Raw genomic sequence first — 23,377 nt, forward strand, 5'->3', positions numbered from 1 at the left:
CTGCTGCTTCAAATTTATATCCCCTGTGAGCTCACATCTGCTGCTTCCATCTTCCCCTACCCAGCCATGCAGCTCCTGCTTTGCTTTCCACCAGATATATGCCACACCCACGCCACCTCTGTGGCAGTTCCTCTCTTCCAGTCCATCTGGCCCTGTGATAACCACAGACCCTGACTAGGTACTTCCCACCACCCCCAAACTGCCAACAATCACTTATTCTTTCCTTCTATGACTCACAGGAGACTACTTTTGCTTCTTTTAATTTTTCTGTTTTTTTTTTTTTTTCTATTGTAGAATAATGGCTTTACCAACTCAATGGACATGAGTCTGAGCAAACTCCAGGAGATAATGAAGGACAGTGAAGCCCGGCATGCTGCAGTCCATGGGGTTGCAAAGAATCAGACATGAATTAGCAACTGAAGAACAACAATTGCTTTACAAAGCTGTGCTGATTCTTGCTGTATAACAACATGAATCAGCTAAAACTAAATATATAAATATATATGCACGTGTGTGTGCTAAGTCACTTCAGTCACCATGTCCAACTCTTTGCAGCCCTATGGACTACAGTCGACCAGGCTCCTCTGTCCATGGCATTCTCAGGCAAGAATGTGGGAGTGGGTTGCCATGCCCTCCTCCAGAGATCTTCTGGACCCAGGAATTGAACCCATGTCTCTTGTGGCTCCTGTATTACAAGCAGATTATTTACCACTGAGCTACTAGGGAATATATATATATTTCCTCCCTCTTGAGCCTCCCTCCCACCCCATCCCCTATCCCTCCCTTCTGGGTGATCAAAGAGTGCCAGATTGGGCTCCTGTGTTATAGAGCAGCTCCCCTGGGCTCCATGTGTTATATATATTAGCTATCCACTTTACACATTAGGTACTGTGTATAAGTTCAGGCTACCTTCTCAATTAGGCCCACCTTATCCTTTCTCCAAGCAACCTAGATGTCCACTGACAGATGAATGGATAAAGAAATTGTGGTACATATATACAAAGGAATACTAGTCAGCCACAAAACAGAAAGAATGGGAGTCAGTTGAACTAAGGTGAATTAACCTAGAGCCTGTTATACAGAGTAAAGTGAGAAGGAGAAAAATAAATATTGCATATTATACATATATATATGGAATCTCTTTGCTTCTTATAAGTTGCTTTGCCTCTGCAAACAGTTTGACCCTTAAAACACATTGTTTACTTTTTTACAAAGGAGCGAACATCTTTCTAGGGCACTAAAATTCTCTAGGATGGAGATGAGGTAGGTGAGAGGCTAAGGGCACAACCAAGAATGTCAGCCACAGACATATGGTATGTGGAACATCTATTGCTGTTGCTACTACTACTAGTACCAGTGGAGCTAATATTTACTGAAGCCCTATATGCACCAGGTATTTTTAAAATTAATTCATTCATTTATTTGGCTGTGCTATGTCTTAGTTGCACCATGTGGGATCTGGTTCCCTGACCAGGGATTGAACCTGGGCCCCCTGCACTGGGAGTGCAGAGCCTTAGCCACTGGACCACCAGGGAAGTCCATGTGCCAGGCAATCTTCCTTTATTCCCATTTTATATATTAGGTGACTTGCTCAACATATATTTCTTCCTATCTTTTGGAAGCCATAGCCCACTCTATCACTCAAAGACGTTTTTTCCTACAAGGCTCGTATTACCTGGACTCCTTAGAAGATCCTATCTGTCTAAAGCCCCATTGTAAGCCAGGCTCAAGTTCCCTCCCACACAGTTTTTAGGTCCCATGCATTGGCACATGTTGGTTGTGATCTGATCAGTATCTCTGAATGTTCTTGGCTGTACAACATTCCCTAGGACAATTAGAAAGATGGTTGGCCCAGAACACTCTGAAGCGTTCAACTTCCATGCCAGAGAGTGACCGACTATCCTTTCTAACCTAGCCAAGATGCCCTTGTACTTACTTCATCTTTCTGAAGCAGGCATATTTGTGGGCCACAAGGGACTCTTGAGAGAGTCCCTCTTTCCTTTGGTGTCTGGTACACTTCTGAATCCTGCTCCTCCTCTGCTTTTGTGGAAATCCTTTGCACGGTCAAATTGGTAGGGACCCCAAATTTAACACCTCCAAAATCAAACTGCCTCACTCTTTGCTCCTCTTTTTTTCTATATTTTCTACCTTGGCACCACCATCCACTCAAACACAACTCTATTTCCCTCATCTACTTATTTATGTGAAAAAAAGTCTCTCAGCACTTAGAGCTAAAAAAGAAAAAAAAAAGCAATATAACTGATGCTAAATCCTGTCTTATTATAGCAGTAATCACTTTTCATCCACTGACACAAGAACTAATCTGGGAGAGAAAAGCCATTCTCAACTCATTAAATGTGGATTTTCTACTTTGCTTACTAGTCATCAATCAACATTTTAAAGTATTGTTTTGATCAATTTTGGACAAGGAAACATTTCAAAAGCTAATTCAATTGAGAAGAAATTTTTAACTCATTATAATTTATGATCAGTATCAACATTAATATCCTGTTTGTGATATTGTATTATAGTTTTGCAAGATGCTTCCCTTGAAGAAAAATGGGTGAAGGATATGTGGAATCTCTTTGTACTATTTCTTACAACCACATGTGAATATACAATTATCTCAAAATAAAAACTTTAATTAAAAGATATCACAAAAGAGTTGTTTTACTTAAAATCTGTTTTTAGAAGATAAATAGGTGACTTACTAAACCCACTCCAGTATTCTTGCCTGGAAAATCCCATGGATGGAGGAGCCTAGTCGGCTACAGTCCATGGGGTCACAAAGAGTCAGACATGATTGAGCGACTTCACTTTCACTTTCTTTCATTGTTACATTAAGTGCAAAGTTCTCTGTGTGTGTGTGTGTGTGTGTGTGTGTGTGCACACGGGCATGCACACTCAATCACTTCAGTCATGTCCAACTCTTTGTAACCTTATGGACTGTCACCCTCCAGGCTCCTGTGTCCCTAGGATTCTCCAGGCAAGAATACTGGAGTGGGTTACCATTTCCTCCTCCAGGGATCTTCCCAACCCAGGGATCGAACCTGCATCTCTTATGTCTCTTGCATTGCAGGCAGATTCTTTACTGTTGAGACACCGGGGAAGCCCACAAAGTTCTATAGCAGCAATGAAATGGAAACACAAATCCAAAGAGAAAAAAGGAGCAATGAGTAATTTCTCAATGTTAAAAAAGTGCATGGCCATATATTTTTAAATGAATGATAGTAATTATTAAATTGTTATGTTAGTGAGGATACATTTAGAAGAGGAGATTTAAAAAGCATTTTTAAATGTCAATAATTTAAATAATATACCAGAGGTAATATTCTTTGCTATAATTTAAACTTATGGCTACATTTTTAGTTGTTACTTTTTAAATCTATGAAGGGGTAAAGGGGTTTTTCAAAAGTCTTTTAGGAGTTACAAGAAAGCAAAACTGAGTTTGAAGAGCTCTGTTCTAGCGATTCCAAGGACATTCCATTTCTAAGCAAGTCTAGGTTTTTAACAGTCTAAACGTTGGCATCTACCTTTTGTTTCGCTCTGGAATGCCCTGTCATTGTCTGCCACGCAAATTTCTGCTTATCTTCTAACTCTCTCCTCAAGCCTCTGCCCCTCAGCACGCTCTCTCCTTCTTCTCTGATATTTTCAGCATAACCAAGCACTTTCTTGTTGTGTTCCTACTTGCCCTCATGCATGGCAGCATCACACAGTATTACTATAAGTTTGTGTTTGCCTGTCTGTCTCCCAGTTTTGCTGTGCATATCTCTACGGTGAACCTCTTCTAATTATTCTATCTTTGACAATGCCATGAAATGAGTTCAATTCAATTTTCCAGTAGTCATGTGTGGACACGGAGAAGGCAATGGCAGCCCACTCCAGTGCTCTTGCCTGGAAAATCCCATGGGCGGAGGAGCCTGGTAGGCTGCAGTCCATGGGGTCGCTAAGAGTCGAACACGACTGAGCGACTTCACTTTCACTTTTCACTTTCATGCATTGGAGAAGGAAATGGCAGCCCACTCCAGTGTTCTTGCCTGGAGAATCCCAGGGACGAGGGAGCCTGGTGGGCTGCTGTCTATGGGGTCGCACAGAGTCGGACACGACTGAAGCCACTTAGCAGCAGCAGCAGCAGCAGCACATGTGGATGTGGACTACAAAGAAGGCTGAGCATTGAAGAACTGATGCTTTCAAACTGTGGTGTTGCAGAAGACTCCTGAGAGTCCCTTGGACAGTAAAGAGATCAAACCAGTCAATTCTAAAAGAAATCAACCCTGAATATTTGTTGGAAGGACTGAGGCTGAAGCTGAAGCCCCAATACTTTGCCCACCTGATGCGAAGGGCAAACTCATTGGAAAATACCCTGAATCTGGGAAAGATTGAAGACAGGAGAAGAAGGAGCGGCAGAGGATGAGATGGTTGAAGGGCATCAGTGACTCAATGGGCATGAATTTGAGCAAACTCCAGGAAATAGTGAAGGACAGGGAAGCCTGGCATGCTGCAGTTCATGGGGTCGTGAAGAGTTGGACTTAGCGACTGAACAACAATAACAAGCACTAACCTAAGACTTCTACCTTTGAAGACATGTTTTCAGTTGAAGTGTTGCATGCTAAAGGTAAAGATATACAAACCACTGAGCTCAAGGGGATTTCACTTATTCCTTTACTTATTAAAAAAATTCTGCCCTGCATTACCACAGCATTGAAAGTACAAAATCATGCTAAGGTCAGAAATGGGTTGACCACAGATTACCTTGGTTTTTCCACATAGTGACTTAAGCCATTTGTAGTCAGAAATTGGCCTCAATCTTCCAACTTTCAGACTAGTGCACTTATCTGCCAGGTCACTCAAGTGACCCTCAAAATACAGAGTCTCGAATGTTGACACAGATAATCTTATCTTGAGTTTTGTAAAGACTCTGTTTAGAAAATCATAAATGTCTTCCTCTATCATGTTATTTCAGCTGTCTGCACTACTCTACACCTGATTTAGGTCAATATAGTTCCTTTATTCAATCACAGCTATGATTGAACAAGAAAAAGTAAATAAGAACATGAGAAATTTCATATTGAGTCAGACATTTCAGCTGTTCAGTCTAGTCTTCTACTTGTTAAAAACAAATTAGGAAACATGTGGTGGGGAACTAGTTATTCTTAAAAGGTTTAAGAATAAAATTTAAAATCCCTAGCTTCTTTTTCAATTCATTATGAGTCAGTGACCAATGACATAATTTAAACATTTCTTTTTTTCTCTCTTTTTTTAAAAAATATTTATTTTTAATTGAAGGATAATTGTTTTATAATATTGTGTAGGTTTCTGGTATACATCAGCATGAATCAGTCATAGGGACACCTGTGTCCCCTCCCTCTTGACACTCCCTCCCACTTCCCACCCCAACCCACCCCTTAGGTTGTTACAGAACCCTAGTTTGAACAACCATGTCTTGAAACCATTTAAATTTAATACCTCCATTCATTTATTCATTCATCCCTTTATTCAGTGAGCTTTCAAAGAGCTATACGTGATATGTTCTGTTTATGCACAGAGACTACTGACCTTATTTAGATTTCACCAGTTTCTGCATGCAGTCTGATGTGTATGTGTGCAGTTCTATGAAATTTTATCACATGTTTGTGTACCTTGGTGTACTACCACCACAATCAAGACACTGAAACATTGAATCACCATTAAGATTGCTCCTCTATTATCCTTTACGTCCCCCGTCATACATACCTCTCTCCTCAATCCTCTACTATTCCTAACCCCTGACAACCACTAGCTTGTTCTCTCCCTCTAGTCTTCTTTTTTAACTTTGAGAATACCACATGAATTTTTGAGAATATTATATAATATTCTCAAGCATGCAACTTGTGAGATTTCTTTCACTCCCCATAACACCCTTGAGATCCATGTAAATTGTTGCATGTATCAATACTCTGTTCTTTTTTATTACTGAGTAGTATCGTTGGTTTCCCGGGTGGCTCAGTGGCAAAGAACCCACCTGCCAAGCAGGAGATACAGGTTCCATCCCTGGGTCAGGAAGATCGCCTGGAGTAGGAAATGGCAACCTACTCCAGTACTCTTGCCTGGAAAATCCCATGGACAGAGGAGCCTGGTGGGCTACAGTCCACGGGGTTGCAGAGTCGGACACAACTGAGCGAATGAGCACAGCAGGCACACGTGCACATTCCGTTGTATGTGTGTATCACAGTTCGCTTACAGTTATCACTAAAAAACACTTTTGTCATTTCCAGTTTTGCTCTATCACAAATAGAGCTACTATGAAGATCAATACACAGGTTTTGGAGTGGACATATATTTTCACTTTTCTGGGATAAATATTCAGTAGTCCAGTTACTGGGTCATGTGGTAAGTGGACATTTAATTTTACAAGAAACTGCCAAAGTATTCTCCAAACTGGCTGTGCCGTTTTACTTTTTCATCAGCAATATATGCAATATCCAGTTTTCTGCATTCTCACTAGCATTTAGTATTGTTATTATTACTTCTTAGGTCTTTTAATAAGTGGACGGGGGAGCCTGGTGGGCTGCCGTCTATGGGGTCACACAGAGTCAGACAAGACTGAAGTGACTTAGCAGCAGCAGCCTCACTGTGGCTTTAATTTGTTTTTCCCTAACGATATTAAATATCTTTTCACGTGCTTACTTTCCATCTGTATATCTTCTTTGCCAAAATGTCTGTGCTTTGGCCCATTTTCTAACTGGAATATCTGTTTACTCTTGTTTTCAAAGTTCTTTATATACTCTAGACACAAATCCTCTGTGAGATGTACGGTTTGCAAATACTTCTGCCAAGCCTGCTATTGCTTTGTTCATCTTAATAGAGTGTTTCTCAGAGAAAACGTTTTAATTTTGATTAGGTTCAATCTATCCATTTTCATTTCTATGGACTATGCTTTGGGTGTCATATATAAGCACTCTTCACCTAACCTTGCCCTGAAGATTTTCTCTTATTTTTTCTTTTTGAAGTTATACAGTTTTACTTTTTATAGTTAAACCTATGATCTATTTTGAGCTAATTCTTATATAAGGTATGTATAAGCTGTCTAAAATCAATAAATCAGTAATTTTTCTAGATATTGGTATAGAAGGGGCTTAAATCATTTAATTTAATTTACTTTCTTTTTGTCTTTCACGCCATTGTTGTCATGTTTTAACCACATATATTTTAAACCAAAAAAATTTTTATTACTTTTAATATTTTTATCCTTTCTAGTGTGGCTCATTTCTTTTTGTATGTCTCTATTTCCATCTGGAGTCATTTTCTTTCTATTTGGATAGCTTTCTTCAATATTTACTTTACTGTTGGTATTAAATTATCTATTTTTGTCTGAAAATATGTTTAATTTTTCTTTAAAAGACTTTTTGCTGAATATAGAATTATAAATTGGCAATTATTCTTTTAGCGTTTTAAAAAATGCATCAATCTGTTGTTTTCTGACTTCCATAGTTTCTGTTGAAAAATCAGCATGCCAATTTTACTGCTGCTTCTTTTATTTTTATTTTTTTGTTGTTGTTGTTGCTTCTTTTAAAGTAACAAATTTTCTCTGGTTACTTTTGAGTATTTTCTCTTTGTCTTTGATTTTCAGCATGTTTGCTATAATGAATTAAGTTGTGATTTTCTTTCTATTTATCCTTCTTAGGGTTTGAAAAACATTTTGAATCTGTAGTTTGATATTTTTTGTAACCTTGCAAAATTCTCAGCTGCTATCTCTTTGACATTGTTTCTGCCTCAAAATCTTTCTCTTCTTCTTCTAGAACTCCAATTTACAGTAGGAATTTTTCATCAGATCTCAAATGGCTCATGCTGTTTTCTATATTTTTACATCACTTTTCCTCTTTGACCTTCAATATGTATGTGTTCTACAGTCTTCTAAATCTTTTCTCCTGCTCACAAACTAATCTATTAATTTCTTAATTTCAGTTACTATATTTTTGTTCTAAAATTTCCCTTTGATTCACTAATATAGATTCTAATTCTCTGAGGACACTCTACAACTTTTTATCTATCTTGAACATATTAATCATAATTATCTTAAGCCAATATTCCATAACTCCAATATCTGGATAATCTGTGGATCTGCATTTATGGAATGATTGCTTATTTCTTTGTTTAGTTGACCATCATTTGATCCTGTCTCTTGGCATAACTGAAAAAAAATTTTTTTACTGATTTCAGGACATTGTGCATGAATATTTATAGAGGTTTTTGATGATACTGTCTTCCTCCAGAGCATATTTAACTTTCTTCTGTTAGGCAGTTAAATATAGGCAGATGCTGCTACTGCGACTGCTAGGTCACTTCAGTCATGTCTGACTCTGTGACTCTATAGACTATTCTGCCAGGCTCCTCTTTCCATGGGATCCTCCAGGCAAGATGACCTCCTACAAACAGGTATTTAAGAGTGTTTCAGGCTGAATTTATGCTTTGTGTAAGCTAGACTATTTATGTTTTCCTTCATAGAATGTCTATGAAGAGTATTTCATAGAGTGTCTCAATGCCCCTCCTTGACAGGATCTCAATTCCATTTTTTTGTCCTGTCCACTGTAAGACTCCTGAAATTACTTTTCAGCTTTTTTATCTAATAGCAGCTATTTTATGTCAATACTTATTTTCTTGGTCACTGACTTAAAGAATATATAGTTCAGGAATCAGAAAATATCTTAAAATTATGAGTAGAATATCACATTTATTTTTTTCCATGGTTTCTATTTCTCTGGGAACTTGATCCCTCTAGTCTGGATGCCTTAGAAGTTTTGACTTATAGCTTTTGTCTCCCCAGTAATGAGACTGAAGCATGCTCTGGACTGCTGCTCTCTGATCTGCTTCTACTACTTTTACTGAGAATTGGCGATTTCCCTCAAGGAGAAAAAAAACAAAACTGAGCTATATGTAGAGCTCACGTCAATGCAGCTTTCTTCTAGTTGGGGATTGGGTCTCTAAAATCCTCACTGTCTTGGCTGATGTCTGATGTTTTCAAGTAGCTAATTTTTTGGTATTTTGTCCATTTTTTTTTATTTAAATGAATTTTGTCAATGGCCTAGTGACAGAAAAGTTAGAAAATACTCAAGGCTCTGCTCCCAGCTCAACAATTCTTATTAAGGGGTAAAGATTTGTCTCCATAATGGCTAGGCAGATCTTTTCTTTTCTTTCTTTTTTTTTTCTGAAGGTTTTTTGAACAAGTAGATTCAATTTCCAATGACTGACCTAGGATTCTTAGAAACCATTATTGATAAATCTTGCTGTCATGTGTACTGAAAGGTAACATTTGGTGAATCAGATGTGAGCCAATTTGGAGGTACTTTCTTAAAGTTTTGTATGCTCCTCTGTTACCACTGTTTATCAAGAGGATAATTCAAGACACTCAAACTCACTACTAAATGATTTATTGGCATATAACCTTCCAGCTTGCCTCTTACAACCATGAAGACTAGAATGACTCACATTAGTTTTGATTTGGAAAGCACCACTCACCTCACAAATTTCTGACTTATCATATACTGACAACTGAAAATACAAAATTTAGTGATAAAAGGAGAGCCCTAAAACTGTATCAGATGACTATAGAGCCAATGAAACCCAGGATAAGCAAAGCATTCAGTTTGGATCACCACAGATTTAACTTTTTATTATCTCTTCCTTTCTTGAGATATATAGCCCTTCTGGATGCTGACCTAATTCACTACAGGGATTTTTATGTTCTGGTTTCCTCTTGCACAGGAACACTATCTTTTCATCTATTGTTAACCTATTGCTTCTTATTCCTTCCCCAACCTTTTGGACACATCCATGCAAGATGACCAGCAATCTTCTGGCACAGCGATTACTGCAAACCAGATTTCACAGTCTAGCCACCTTTTTGCTTGGTTCCCTCTTGAGATTAATCAAGACATAAAATGGATCTCATCCCATGTCAGCAATTTATTTGCATCTAGATTATTTGGTCCAGAACCTTCTGAATATTTGGTCTAGAACATTCTGAGTATTTGCCACTGTTGCCCTAGTACATCTTTCCTGTCGTCATTAAAACATTTTGAAAAATTCTCCTCAAAGCTATTATCAGCCCAAAGAAGCTAATTTATTATGTAAATTTATTTTTCTCTCCATTCCCCACCCCCTCCCCCCAACTAACTTTCACAGATTCCCTTCCAACCTCCTCATTTCTCCGACTGCAGTTGTTCTTCAACTTTACTTACCCAGGTGACTGATGGCTTCCTTGTCCCAAGGCCAGGTGGCAGCACCGGCAAGGTTTTCTCGTACTGAGCTGGCAAAGTAGACGTTGAGGAAGTGCGTGCTGTTGAGCTGCAATGCCTGCTTCAGCTCCCTCACACTCATGTACGCCCTGAGGAGCACGTAAGAGAGGCAACGTCACACCAAAGGGTCAGTGCATAGAAAAGAACAGAGCCAGATCTAATCAAGACTCTGGCTTCCCAACCATCATTGCCTTTTAGAGGAGAAGGGCAAAGAGGCTGAGACCAGGTATCATGGTGCTCTCAAAAGAGACACTAGTGCTTATTTAGAATATTTATTCCAAGATAAATAATATCCTACCTTCTTTGGCACCATAATATTTATATGAATACTCAGTATTTGACATTATACTCAGTTCCCCACTTAATGCCTAGATTATTTCTTCAAGATAAACCCAATAATACTCTTAATTCTATGCCCTGAGAATTCCTCTCCAGTCCATGGTGAATAAGGCCTTCCAACTCTCACTCTCTGGTTCTATCACACTGCACGATCGTTACTATAAGAAGATTGATTGAATCTCCATTTCAGCATATGCTTGCTTTGGGCATTCTTCAAAAAGGTAAATAGTAACCAGGAAACACAAAGTTAAAAAGGAAAAAGAGATGAGTTATAGGAAGGAAAGTATAACATAAAGCTGCTGCAGAAAATATTAGTTTTATATATATCTTTTCTCTTTCTAGTACCTTAATCCATAAACTCTCTAACCCTATTCTGACTATACTCACTGAGTATCTCTATTGGTGGCCTTCAAAGTACTAGGTAATATTATGTTTGTACTTATTTGCAGACTTAAAGGTCTATTAAAAACACATGCCCCATGGCCCATAAAAAAGGGGGGAAACAAGCATTCGATCTCTTTTAAAGCTCATATATAGTCAAAGACCTTCATTTTCCTGACATGAGTGAAACTTAAAACTTCACCATGAGCAAACAGAGCCTCATCATTCTCAATGGAGAGCTATTTTAAGAAAGAACAACTAAACCAAAACTGAGTCGCCCCTTGGACTCACTGGAAATGCCGCTCCAAAAATAGCAGTGATCCTATCACAGCTTCAACTATGCAGACAGCTCTCTCAACATAGCTGAAAATATCCTTTATAGATTGATGCTTTATGCTTACTACTCTGGTAGACAAGCTGCAGACACTGAAATCACTCAACTCCGAAGCCCATGTGAGAACAGCATGACCCTCTTCTCTTGCTTGCTCTGCCTCCCAGCTACACTGTTGATGCCATCTATTTAATCCACATGGAGATATATTGGCAAGGAGTATCCAAGAAATAGAGATCCCAAAGAAGACTGTATTTGTGTTCTTTGGCACAGAACCAAAAAGAGGAATAAAGAAGCACAAAAAGACTTTGCTTTAAAACCAAAAGTGCTTGGGGGTTTTAAAAGTGAAAGGGGGTTTTAAAATATCCTTTCTTCTTGACTTATAATATCTTGGAAAAATAGTTCTCCTCTCCCAAGAAACCATCCAGATTCCATGAAGTGATGTCAGATGTGATCAGAGGGATATCCCTTCTTCTGCTTTCCTGGAGACACAGTGGGTTTTGAATTGTCGCCCGGCTTTCCACAGACATTAGTCACATTCCCTTTCTGTTTCTCCTTTATTAAAAACAACTACAATTTCCTGTATTGAAAAATCAATGGTTTGGAGCTATGATGACATCAAGTAACTCTTCAACATGGAGATGTTCTAATCGGTCAGACGAAAGAAGAGGCAGGACAGATAGGAGGAAAGAGATAAGAAAGAAAAGGAAAGGAAAAAAGAAAAGGAAAGGAAAAGAAAGGAAAGGAAAGGAAAAGGAAGGGAAAAGAAAGAACAGGGACCAGTGACTGAGGCTTCACAGAGGCAGGGGACCAAGGAAGAAAAACTGCACCCTCTGTTCCTTTTCAGAGAGCCCACTAAAATTAGGAATTGGGAACTTGACAGTTTCCTCTCTTTCCTCCACCCTCTCTTTCCCCAAATCTCCCTATTTCTGGCATGGTTTACTCGAGCTACCTGTGTGTTCCTGGCTTCCCTGTCTGCCACTTACCAACCTTGGCTACCATCCTTCTGTTCTCCCTCAACCCAGCAGTTCCAATAATTTCCTTTGAGCTAGTCTCCAAGAGGCCTCCTCCTCCACCACCAACTCATCAGTTGGATCTACTCATTTCCCCTTTCTTCCTTGCCCATCCCTCTCTCCAGCCATAAATTACTCTTCCAGATGACAGTGTTTATGTAATGCTGGTGGCAAACTGGACGCAGTTGCTCTAACTCCTGCACTCCAGAAAGACATAGGTAGAAGTCAGCAAGTATAAGGCAAAAATACATTTTTAAAAGCTAGAGACAGTAGGAAATGGTCATTAATGAAAACTATAGAGGAGAGTCTTATTTTGTTGGAGACAAACATTTTTGTCCAGATTATTACCTAAACTAAAAACGGGGAACAGTGTAGATATCCAAAGGGTGTTCACTTTGCATGTAGACTCCCTCACCTATTATAATACATGTATGCCATTTCAGAATTTAATCTGAGCCAATAACATAAATGTCTTGGTTTGTCCACTAATATGACCAGAGCCTGGCTCAGACCTACAGTGCAGAGAATGGACATTATTCAAAAATTCAAACCTTAACATCTTGCTTCAGAAATAATTTATTAAGAGATATACTTGTCATCCAAAATATCTTAATATTCAAAGAAGAAATGACATATATAAGTGTCATAAAATGCATAGGATCATGAACTCACTGGGACCAATATACATAAATGTCATGAAAAGCATAGGTTCATGAACTGACTAGAACTATGTATGTATGACAGGAGAGATGTGTTCAGTCGCTCAGTCATGTTTGACTCTTTGCTACCCCATGGATTATAGCCAACCAGGCTCCTGTGTCCATGGGATTTCCCAGGCAAGAACAGTGGAGTGGGTTGCCATTTCCTCCTCCAGGGGATCTTCCTGGCCCAGGAATCGACCCTGCATCTCTTGCCTCTCCTGCATGGAGATATATTGGCAAGGAGTATCCAAGAAATAAAGATCCTAAAGAAGACTGTATTTGTGTCCCATGCCACCTAGGAAACTGAAAAGAGAAATGAGCTGTATTAATCTACTTAATTTCTGCCAAGATCTCCCTTTACTCATCTTCTCCACACTCTAGATTGAAATACTCGCCATGAACTTCTCTCTGAGGGCTCAGACAGAGCAAAGTGAAGTTTAACCTTCATCTTCATAAACAGTGTCTCAAAATCAAGCTTTCCTTGAGGCTGACATAGCAAGTCGTTCTGCCATAGCTTGAGTCTATTATTTATGGTATGCCTCCTGGAAGAATACACACTTGTTTCACTATTTTATCACGGTCACCTACTGATTTGAGATTAACCATTGTTCAGTGTCCAGCCCACCACATTCCTTTGTTGGGCTCCACAGCTGCTGACCCCTAGCCACACTCTAGTATCTAACTGTCCATGCAAGTCCAGTCCCAACTCTCGCTTAGTTTCCGACTAGGTAAAAGTAAAAGAATATAACAATAATGCCTCTCGTGTTCTAGTTTAATAGTCAGTCAAACAGCTCCCTTATAAACTGAGAGAAGTAATTCAGGCCAGAAAGAAGGAAAAGATCCTGAGCTGTCTGAAGGAAGTTCAATGAGCATCAAAAATTCTCATGTTAAAAAATGAGACATAAAAAGATGCAGGCATGTGTGCTCTAAGACTGGGACCCAGAGCACTGTTCCCCACCGGCAGAGCAAGCCCCCCTCCAGAGGAAGTTGCTGCCTGCACTCCACAGGTGGTCAGGCAGCCTCCAGGAGAACAAAACCAGATGCCCCCAAGGACCCTCAGCCAATTCCCCTCACAGAAACAACTTGGGCCAAATCTTGGATATTTGGGTTTGGTTAAAGCTAAATCTTTCTGTCATTTTTGTCCATCGGTTGGTTCTCAACACAAAATACACAGAATGATTTCCCTCTGCCACCTTCATCTCTAGCCACTTTGCCAGTTCTGATTCTTCTTCTGGGTGACTATCTTCTTTGACCTGCTCCCCCAATCCTTGGGCTGTTCTCACACTATAAGGCTTACAGGTCCCCAGAGTACTAACTAGTATTCTCCTAGCTGCTTAGGGCAACTTCAAAGACTTAGCTTTTTCTACCTCTGTCAAAGTGCTCCTGCCACTGTGCACATGGCACTCTAATGTCACTGTATGCTTTCTATTTCCTTTCATTTTCCCATCCCCCAGCTGTCCCATACACATCAAAGGCTTCCCAGTCTGACTCACAGTCTTTCCCTTTGCCCAGCTCCTAGACTCACTTGAAGAAATGTCAACACTTATGTGAAACATCCACTGAAAACAGTCTTATTTTTCACTCCCTTACTTCCAAAGACCTTTGCACACCATTCTCAATGTCACCCTTATTCAGATTGATTTTTTATTTCTGATTTAATGTGGATCTTTAGTGGCACTTGTCTAAATTGTTTATGGTCATCTCCTCTTCAAGAATTATTCAAAATCTTCACCATTCTTTCTTGCCCCTTCTCCCTCACCAACCTCAATCTCCTCTGACTCTTAGGCAAGTATGCCTCTCTCTTTGATGATAAAATGGAGGCCACTTATCATGAGCTCTATCACTCCCTTGAACAAAGCTAGTGGAGGTGATGGAATTCCAGTGGAGCTATTTCAATTCCTAAAAGAGGATGCTGTTAAAGTACTGCACTCAATATGCCAGCAAATTTGGAAAACTCAGCAGTGGCCACAGGACTGGAAAAGGTCAGTTTTCATTCCAGTCCCAAAGAAAGGCAATGCCAAAGAATATTCAAACTATCATACAATTGCACTCATTTCACACACTATCAAAGTAATGCTCAAAATTCTCCAAGCTAGGCTTCAACAGTACGTGAATTGTGAAATTCCAGATGTTCAAGCTGGATTTATGAAAGGCAGAGGAACCAGAGATCAAATTGCCAACATCCGCTGGATCTTCAAAAAAGCAAGAGAGTTCCAGACAAACATCTACTTTTGCTTTATTGACTATGCCAAAGCCTTTGACTGTGTGGATCACAACCAACTGGAAAATTCTTAAAGAGATGGGAGTACCAGACCACCTTACCTGCCTCCTGAGAAATCTATATGCAGGTCAAGAAGCAACAGTAAAAACCGGACATAGAACAACAGACTGGTTCCAAATAGGAAAAGGAGTACACCAAGGCTGTATATTGTCACCCTGCTTATTTAAGTTATATGCAGAGTACATTATGTGAAATGTCAGGCTGGATGAAGCACAAGCTGGAATCAAGATTTTGGGGAGAAATATCAATAACCTCAGATTTGCAGATGATACCACCCTTATGGCAGCAATGAACTAAAGAGCCTCTTGATGAAAGTGAAAGAGGAGAGTGAAAAAGTTGGCTTAAAGCTCAACGTTCAGAAAACTAAGATCATGGCATCCAGTCCCATCACTTCATGGCAAATAGATGGAGAAACAATGGAAACAGTGATAGACTTTATTTTGGGGGGCTCCAAAATCCTGCAGATGGTGACTGCAGCCATGCAATTAAAACACACTTGCTCCTTAGAAGAAAAGCTATGATCAACCTAGACAGCATATTAAAAAGCAGAGACATCACTCTGCCCTCAAAGGTCCATCTAGTCAAAGCTATTGTTTTTCCACTAGTCATGTATGGATGTGAGAGTTGGACTATAAAGATAGCTTGGCACCAAAGAATTGATGCTTTTGAACTGTGGTGTTGGAGAAGACTCTCGAGAGTCCCTTAGACTGCAAGGAGATCAAATCAGTCAATCCTAAAGGAACTCAGTCCTGAATATTCATTGGAAGGACTGATGCTGAAGCTGAAGCTCTAATACTTTGGCCACCTGATGTATAGAATAGAGTCTTAGAAAAAGATCCTGATACTGGGAAAGATTGAAGGCAGGAGTAGAAGGGGATGACAGAGGATGAGATGGTTGGATGGCATCACTGACTCAATGAACATGAGTTTGAGCAAGCTCCAGGAGTTGGTGAAGAACAGGGAAGCCTGGCTTGCTGAAGTTCATGGGGTTGCAAAGAGTCAGACATGACTGAGTGACTGAACTGAACCGATCACTCCCTCACACACAAACACAGTCCAACATTTATTTCTTTACTTATTTTTATTACCTTTCTTCTTGTCCTACAGGATGAGGCTTCTAAGAAAATCATAGCTAGTAAGAAAGAAGGGTTCTTCCTTTCTAATTCAGATCTCTTGAAAGGATAATTTCTTCATCTCCCATTTGCTTCTGTCTTCATCACATACCCCCAAATCCCACTGTAACCTGGTTTTCATGAGAACCACTTTCACGCTTATATTGTTAGTTACTTCCTGATTCTTGAAGTTCTCTGCTCTTATTGCAGTGTTCTTTCCCAATTCTTTCCTTGCTTTTGTGATCACAGATTCTCAGTCTCCATTGCGGGTTTCTCTTTCCCTTTCTGATTCTTATAAGTTATTCTCCTGGGTCATGATTGCAATCCATTCTTTTGTCGTTCACCTTGTTCACCACTGGGAAATTTTCTACTCTTGAACTTTGAAGTGCCTAGGTATGTGTGTATGTGTGTGTGTGTGTGTGTGTGTGTGTATCTGGATCCCCACAGACATCCTGAAGTCAACATGTCAATGTTATGGGTGTTCTACCTGAGCAGAAACAAATTTCAGACACTGAATTTTAATTCATCTGAAATAGTGGTCTAATTGATGAATCGGTGGATATTTTCCCATGGATATATTTGCAAGAAGGGTTTGAATTTTGGCCAAAGGCAGAAGCAGTAGGTGACGGTGTCCACAGAAAAACAAAAAGGCAAGAACAAGGGAAGAACCACAATGGCATTCTGTCCATTACTTAATTTTAGAGACTGGATTTTGAGTTCTTTAGTAAGAAACAAAAAGAACTCTTTTCATAAGAAAACTGGTACAACCCAGGATACATAAGCAATACTTTAAGGTCTAATAACGAAATGAAACACCAATTGAGGATAAGGGACACTCTCTCTATTTCTGGAAAGAATTAAGGGATGTCAGCACCATTCTAACACTTCAGAGTTTTACAGCCTTGGGTTGCATTAGAAGCCAGCTCACTAATAAGGCCAGCTTTTCCCTAGAGAAACAGTGAGGGCAGAGCATCAGCTGGAAATGTTGAGTGTCATCAGACAAGGTAAATACCATTGCCAGCTTGCAACAGCAAACAGCAACAGAACCATAGATGCCAGCGGGCATGGATTTTTATGCACACCAGTCTGAAGACTCCCAGAAATACTAAAGAAAGGGGCAATGTATGAAGATAAGATTTTATAGTTATAAATTCTACTTGTGTAATTTGATTGCTAATAGCAGTGTGACATCATTCGTTCGCAGGGGGCCTGTGGACTGGAGGATATTTAGTTTGTCTCTAACACTGAACTCATAGTCTTCTTCCCCACCCTATCTTCTCCTCCAGTGCCTCTCTCTGAATTGCTGCCACCTCTACGACCCTCTCTGTGACGCAAGAAGAAAAGCCAGGATTCCTCCTCAATACTCCCTTCCCTCACCCTTCACTTCAGTTCTCTCAATGCTGCTGCTGCTGCTAAGTCGCTTCAGTCGTGTCCGACCCTGTGTGACCCCGTAGACGGCAGCCCACCAGGCTCCCCTGTCCCTGGGATTCTCCAGGCAAGAACATTGGAGTGGGTTGCCATTTCCTTCTCCAATGCATGAAAGTGAAAAGTGAAAGTGAAGTCCCTCAGTCATGTCCGACCCTCAGCGACCCCATGGACTGCAGCCTTCCAGGCTCCTCCGTCCATGGGATTTTCCAGGCAAGAGTACTGGAGTGGGGTGCCATTGCCTTCTCCGAGTTCTCTCAATAACCACCTACTAATGACCCCAGGAAGAAAAGACCTCAAAATGATGATTGTTTCTCTTCCGAATGCCACAAAAGAGCCAAGATATCACCACCTCTCAGACATAACCAACTGGAAACAACATTTTTTTTTTTTCTGAAATTCAAATATGGAGAACTTGGCAAAACTTTTTACACCCAAAATACTCACTCACTTCTGCTAATACATATGGGAGTGAGTAGTACCACTGGAAAAAAAATGGAATTATTCTCCTGAAATGTTTATGTGTTGTAAGAACTTGATGTTGAAATATGAGTTAATTGGAAATTTAAAGGATTTGAAGTCTAATGTCATAATGTCTTCTGCACTAGGCAGAATAATGCTCCCAAAGTTGTCCATGTTCTAACCCCTGAAATCTGGCACTATGTTACTTTACATGGGAAAGGGGACTTTGCAGTGATGCTTAGGAGTGCAGACTTTGAGAGGGGGAAACTATTGAGGATTTTCTCAGTGGGTCCAATCCAATTAGATGAGAACATTTCCCATCTGTGATCACAGAAAGAGGTGGTCTTGGAAGCAGAGTCAGAGAAATATTACATTGCTGGCTTTGAAGCTGAAGGGAAGGGGATTGCAAGCCAAAGAATGTGGGCAGCCTTTAGAAGCTGGAAAAGGCAAAGAAGTGGTTTCTCCTGCAGATCCTCCAGAAAGATACACAGCCCTAACACCTTGATATTAGCTTGGTGAGACCCATGTCAAACTTCTGACCTACAGGCTTGTAAGGTAATCAATATGTGTCATTTTCAGCCATTAAGCTTGTGATCGCTTGTTGCAGCAGGAATAGAAAATGAATATATCTTCTTTCACTTAAATATAGTATCTTTGGAAAATAAAAGAGTATACAGAGAATGAACCTCTGGCTTCAAAAAATGGTTTCAAAGGAAAGAACCTGTTTTAAAAGAAGTTGTGATTGCCTAGATAACTGGCTCAAAAGGCAGAAGAGAGTAAACTCCACCTTTCCAGTTCTTGGCAGTAGTTTATTTACCTGATCAAGGGAGTCACGCCCTGAAATTTATTTGGAAGGGTAGCATAAAAATACCCATATAGCTTATTGGGTCAGAATTAGAAAAAAGAAAAGCATGAAGGAAGAAGTACCCAGTAGAACTTAAGAGAAAATGGTCAAACCGAAAGTCAGAGGTAGCATGTCAGCACCCCAAGCAGAACAGGTGCTTAAGCCAGAATGACTTGGTCACATGTCCCACCTCTACCACTCACTGGCCATGTGGCAATGACAAGCTGCCTATCATTCCTTCTCAGTTTCTTTATCTGTAAATGAGGATAATGAGAGTATAATCTGTGTATACTTATTAGAAACAAAAATCAGGTAACATATATAAAAATCACACATAAGACATCATCAATAAACATTATATTATTAATAACAATATCTAAGGTCTCAAATGTCTGCATAGTCAGCAACAAAGTTCAAAAATCATAATACAGGGAAAGCAAGTATCAGCTTAAAGACTTTATGGGTAGCTAGTCACTTGTTGCAGACAACTATATCTGAGGACAGGCGTACCTGGTTTGACAGAAATGAAGTTAAGCGAAATAGAAGTATTGCTGCTGCTGCTGCTGCTGCTGCTAAGTCGCTTCAGTCGTGTCCAACTCTGTGTGACCCCATAGACAGCAGCCCACCAGGCTCCCCCGTCCCTGGGATTCTCAGGCAAGAACACTGGAGTGGGTTGCCATCTCCTTTTCCAATGCATTAAAGTGAAAAGTGAAAGTGAAGTCGCTCAGTCGTGTCCGACTCTTAGCGACCCCCTGGTGGACTGCAGCCCACCAGGCTCCTCCGTCCATGGGATTTTCCAGGCAAAAGTACTGGAGTGGGGTGCCATTGCCTTCTCTGAAATAGAAGTAATACCACAGTGCAAAAAGGAAGGAAATGCAACTGAAATAAGACACCTGAAGTAAATCCATAGTGGAAAACATTTAGTGAAAATAAAATAGCAATGAAAATTTTCTAGGCATAAACTACTGCTGGGCATGATCAGGGAAAGGATAGTTTTGATACATCCCAAAGGCAGTTTCTAAAACTGACACAGAATAAAAATTCAATGATGATCCAGAACTTCAGGTGAGAAAGTTTCTGCCTGAAGACAGGTGCTGCTAATAGCAATGGCAGAACTTCTGATAAATACTTTTTATGACTTGCTAGTAATATCTCTCAAAAAACGTTCAAGAAAAAAGCAGAGTTATGATAATTTAATTCATATTAATAAGAAAGAACTAGATGGTGGCATGGAATAGGAGAGTTCTTTTAATGAAAGAAATTCTATTTTAGTTCTTGCAATGGCCAGGACTGGTAACATCAGGGATTAGAGTTCAAGAAAACAGATTTCTTAAAGGGAATATGATATAGTCTCAAGGGGAAAATGGTCCTTTGTAGGTGAAAGGGTATAAACCTTGAAAATCAGCATAATTCTAGGTTATCCCAATAAGGCAGAAAGGAGACAGAAAGTAATAGGAAGAACCAGCTTCTGTAAAAGAACTTGTTGAGCTAAAATTTTAACAGAACATATGTAGATTTTGGAAAGAGGACTAGCACAAACTATTTAAAAAAATAAGGTCAAAAATCAATATAAAGCCAGCATAAACATAAAAATGCAAAGAATGATGAATTTTAATATTTACAAAATCTATGTTCAGAATAGTAAGCAAGATAGAGTATAATAATACAGAAGGGGAAAAACTGAACTCTTCAAAGTCTGCCTTGCTGCCAAGACAAATAATCATGAAGAAATCCACTTAATAAGTCATTAACTTGGCAATAGTTTATGTATCCCTAATAATAATAGTGATCACAATGAACTGAATCCCAAATACATGCCAGATGCTTCATATATATTTTCTCATGTAAGCTCTCAAGTCTATGAAGTCAGTATTATTTCATTTTACAGATCAGAACCTAAAACTTACAGAGATAAAGTCACTTGCGCAAAACCACACAGCTCGGAAGTTTTGGAGGCAAGTTTTAAACTTGAGTTCCTTTAACTCCAAAGCCCACATTCTTTCCCCTGTTCTTCAGTTGGTTTCCCTAGGATCTGTGAGTCACTGTGTTGGGCCTTGGCAATGAAAAGATGCATAAGGCATGACTCTTGTTTTCAAGAAGTTCAATCTAGTGAAGAAAACAACCATGGAAACAAATGATTATAATGCAAGGTGCAAGGCATTATAATAGCAGGGTGCCCAGAACTGTATGCAAGAATGGGAGACAGAGGGAAAAATCAGCTTAGAGAAGCAGACATGAGCGAGGTTTTGTGAAGTTTGTGGTGGATGCTGTCAACTGGTTTGTGCACATCAGTTCTTTCCTCCTTCTGGGTGTCTTCTTGTTCTGGAGAACAGAAGAGATGAACTCTACATTGGTCCAGCTCCCTTGCACCTAGGGATCTGGATGTGATTTAGAGTCTACCAATCAGCTGGGCTCTAGTTGGCAGGTGATGCTGACATGAAGACTTCACTTCTGACTGCTGCTTCTCTCTTTCCCTCCAAGCAGGGCTAAACCATTCCGTTACCGTGCCCAGCCCAGCCACTGGCAGTGAGGGTGTGGGGAAGCAGGCTGTGAGGCAAACCCTCGTTGCTGGTGTGGATCTAGCAGACTTGGCCCGAGTCGGTGATGGCAGCTGGGGTTTAGAGACTTTGTCAAAGAAGATTCTATAGAATCTTCTATAGTTGGTGATTAATGGGATGTTTAATCCCAGCTTCTATAGAATCTTCTTTCACAAAGTCTCTAGAATACATTCCTATATTACCTTTCCCACTGTCACTATCTGGAAGAGAGCATTTTTACTTTGTTTGCCATGTACTAAGATGTCTTCTTATTTTTCTTGCTCTAATAATATATGTATTCCAGCCCACGCTATATGATATTCAAACTGCTGTTCTGTTCACTCTTGGTTCCCTGAGCCCTACACGATAGTCCTGCAGGTGTCCCGTAAGTTTCCACTCAAAGTTGCCCTTCATCTGACACTCAGCCTACCCTCCAGGATCGCCCCCAACTCCACTATGCCATCAATTGAGCAAAGCTGATTTACTTACTGATGTCAAACATGCTCCTGAGTTTTTTGTTTTGAGTCATTTTTATTCATTTGTTTTTTTTAATTAATTAATTTACTTTTTGCCTCACTACTTTGTTTAAGGTGTACTTTCCTTACATATATAATTTTCAAAAATGTATCTGATATTCAAGGCCCGTTTTCTATCTCACCTTTCCCATGAATCCCACAATGATCATCCCAGACTGAAAGGAGGGATTCAGATTCCCTAAATCTGAATTTCTAAGTCATTTAGTTTAGTCTATAATAAATAGATTAGAATAGGTAATTACAATATGTAAGCCTGTTTTGTAATATTTGCCAACAGTAGAAATCTTACCTTTAGTATATTTAACTTAAGAAGATATTTGTATGAGTTTCATATATGCACCCAAAATAATGGAATAATAGCAAAAAACATAGTGTAATAACATAGAATAGTACAATAGGAGGCACAAGTATAATCGCAAAAACTATAGTACAAACTTCCATTAGCACGGATCTGGCAAGATAAATTAAGAATATTCACATGAAGACATTAATAATAATTTAGATTTTTTTATTAAAATGGAAAAATGTCCACAACATATTATTGAGTGAAAAAGCTGGCTGTACAACAGTAAGTATAATTCTATTTATTTTAAACCATATCAAATGTCAATCTAGACATTTAGAAGGGGATGAAACAGGTCATGGGATTTGAAGTAATTCTCTTATTTGTATTCTTCTGTATTGGTCTTTACATATATATATATATATATATATATATACATACACACACACATTTATTTATACGTATGCATATGTGTAACCTACACATGAAAGTATGCATAGGTCTTTACATACAGATAAATATACATGCGTGCACATATTTATGTACATATAATACTAAGCATTCTTTATTTTAATATTATAGAACATTCTTTATCTCATTAGCTGGACAAAGTTCCCAGAAGTCAAAAACCACATCAGTGTGAGCACAACTTAGCACGTCACCTTGCATATTATTAAGTGCTCATTTAATACTAGCTGAATATATGAATGGTGCAAACTCTTCCCACCTCCCAAGTCTGCCAATACTACCCGGCTACAGAACCATCTTAAACCACAGGGCCTGTTTACATCTAAAAAAACTAGACTTCAAATGGTAGCACATAGGATCTGCTGCCTCTGGTAGAGAACAAGAGACGAA

General features: G+C 39.4%; 1 protein-coding gene and 1 non-coding gene across 2 annotated transcripts in view; both read right to left on the reverse strand.

Annotated features, from left to right (window-relative positions):
- The window catches only part of PAPPA2 (pappalysin 2), a 303,795-nt gene that overhangs the window by 174,002 nt on the left and 106,416 nt on the right, over positions 1-23,377 (reverse strand). The window contains exon 3 of the mRNA XM_040263919.1: positions 10,218-10,363. Within this exon, the coding sequence (XP_040119853.1) occupies positions 10,218-10,363 (146 nt within the window). The remainder of the gene's footprint in view (positions 1-10,217; positions 10,364-23,377) is intronic.
- TRNAG-CCC lies at positions 1,463-1,535 on the reverse strand. Its single transcript has one exon. It is a non-coding gene; the product is annotated as a tRNA-Gly (tRNA).

This window comes from Oryx dammah, unplaced genomic scaffold (assembly GCF_014754425.2).
Source record: "Oryx dammah isolate SB20612 unplaced genomic scaffold, SCBI_Odam_1.1 HiC_scaffold_21, whole genome shotgun sequence".
NCBI classification, from domain to species: Eukaryota; Metazoa; Chordata; class Mammalia; order Artiodactyla; family Bovidae; genus Oryx; species Oryx dammah.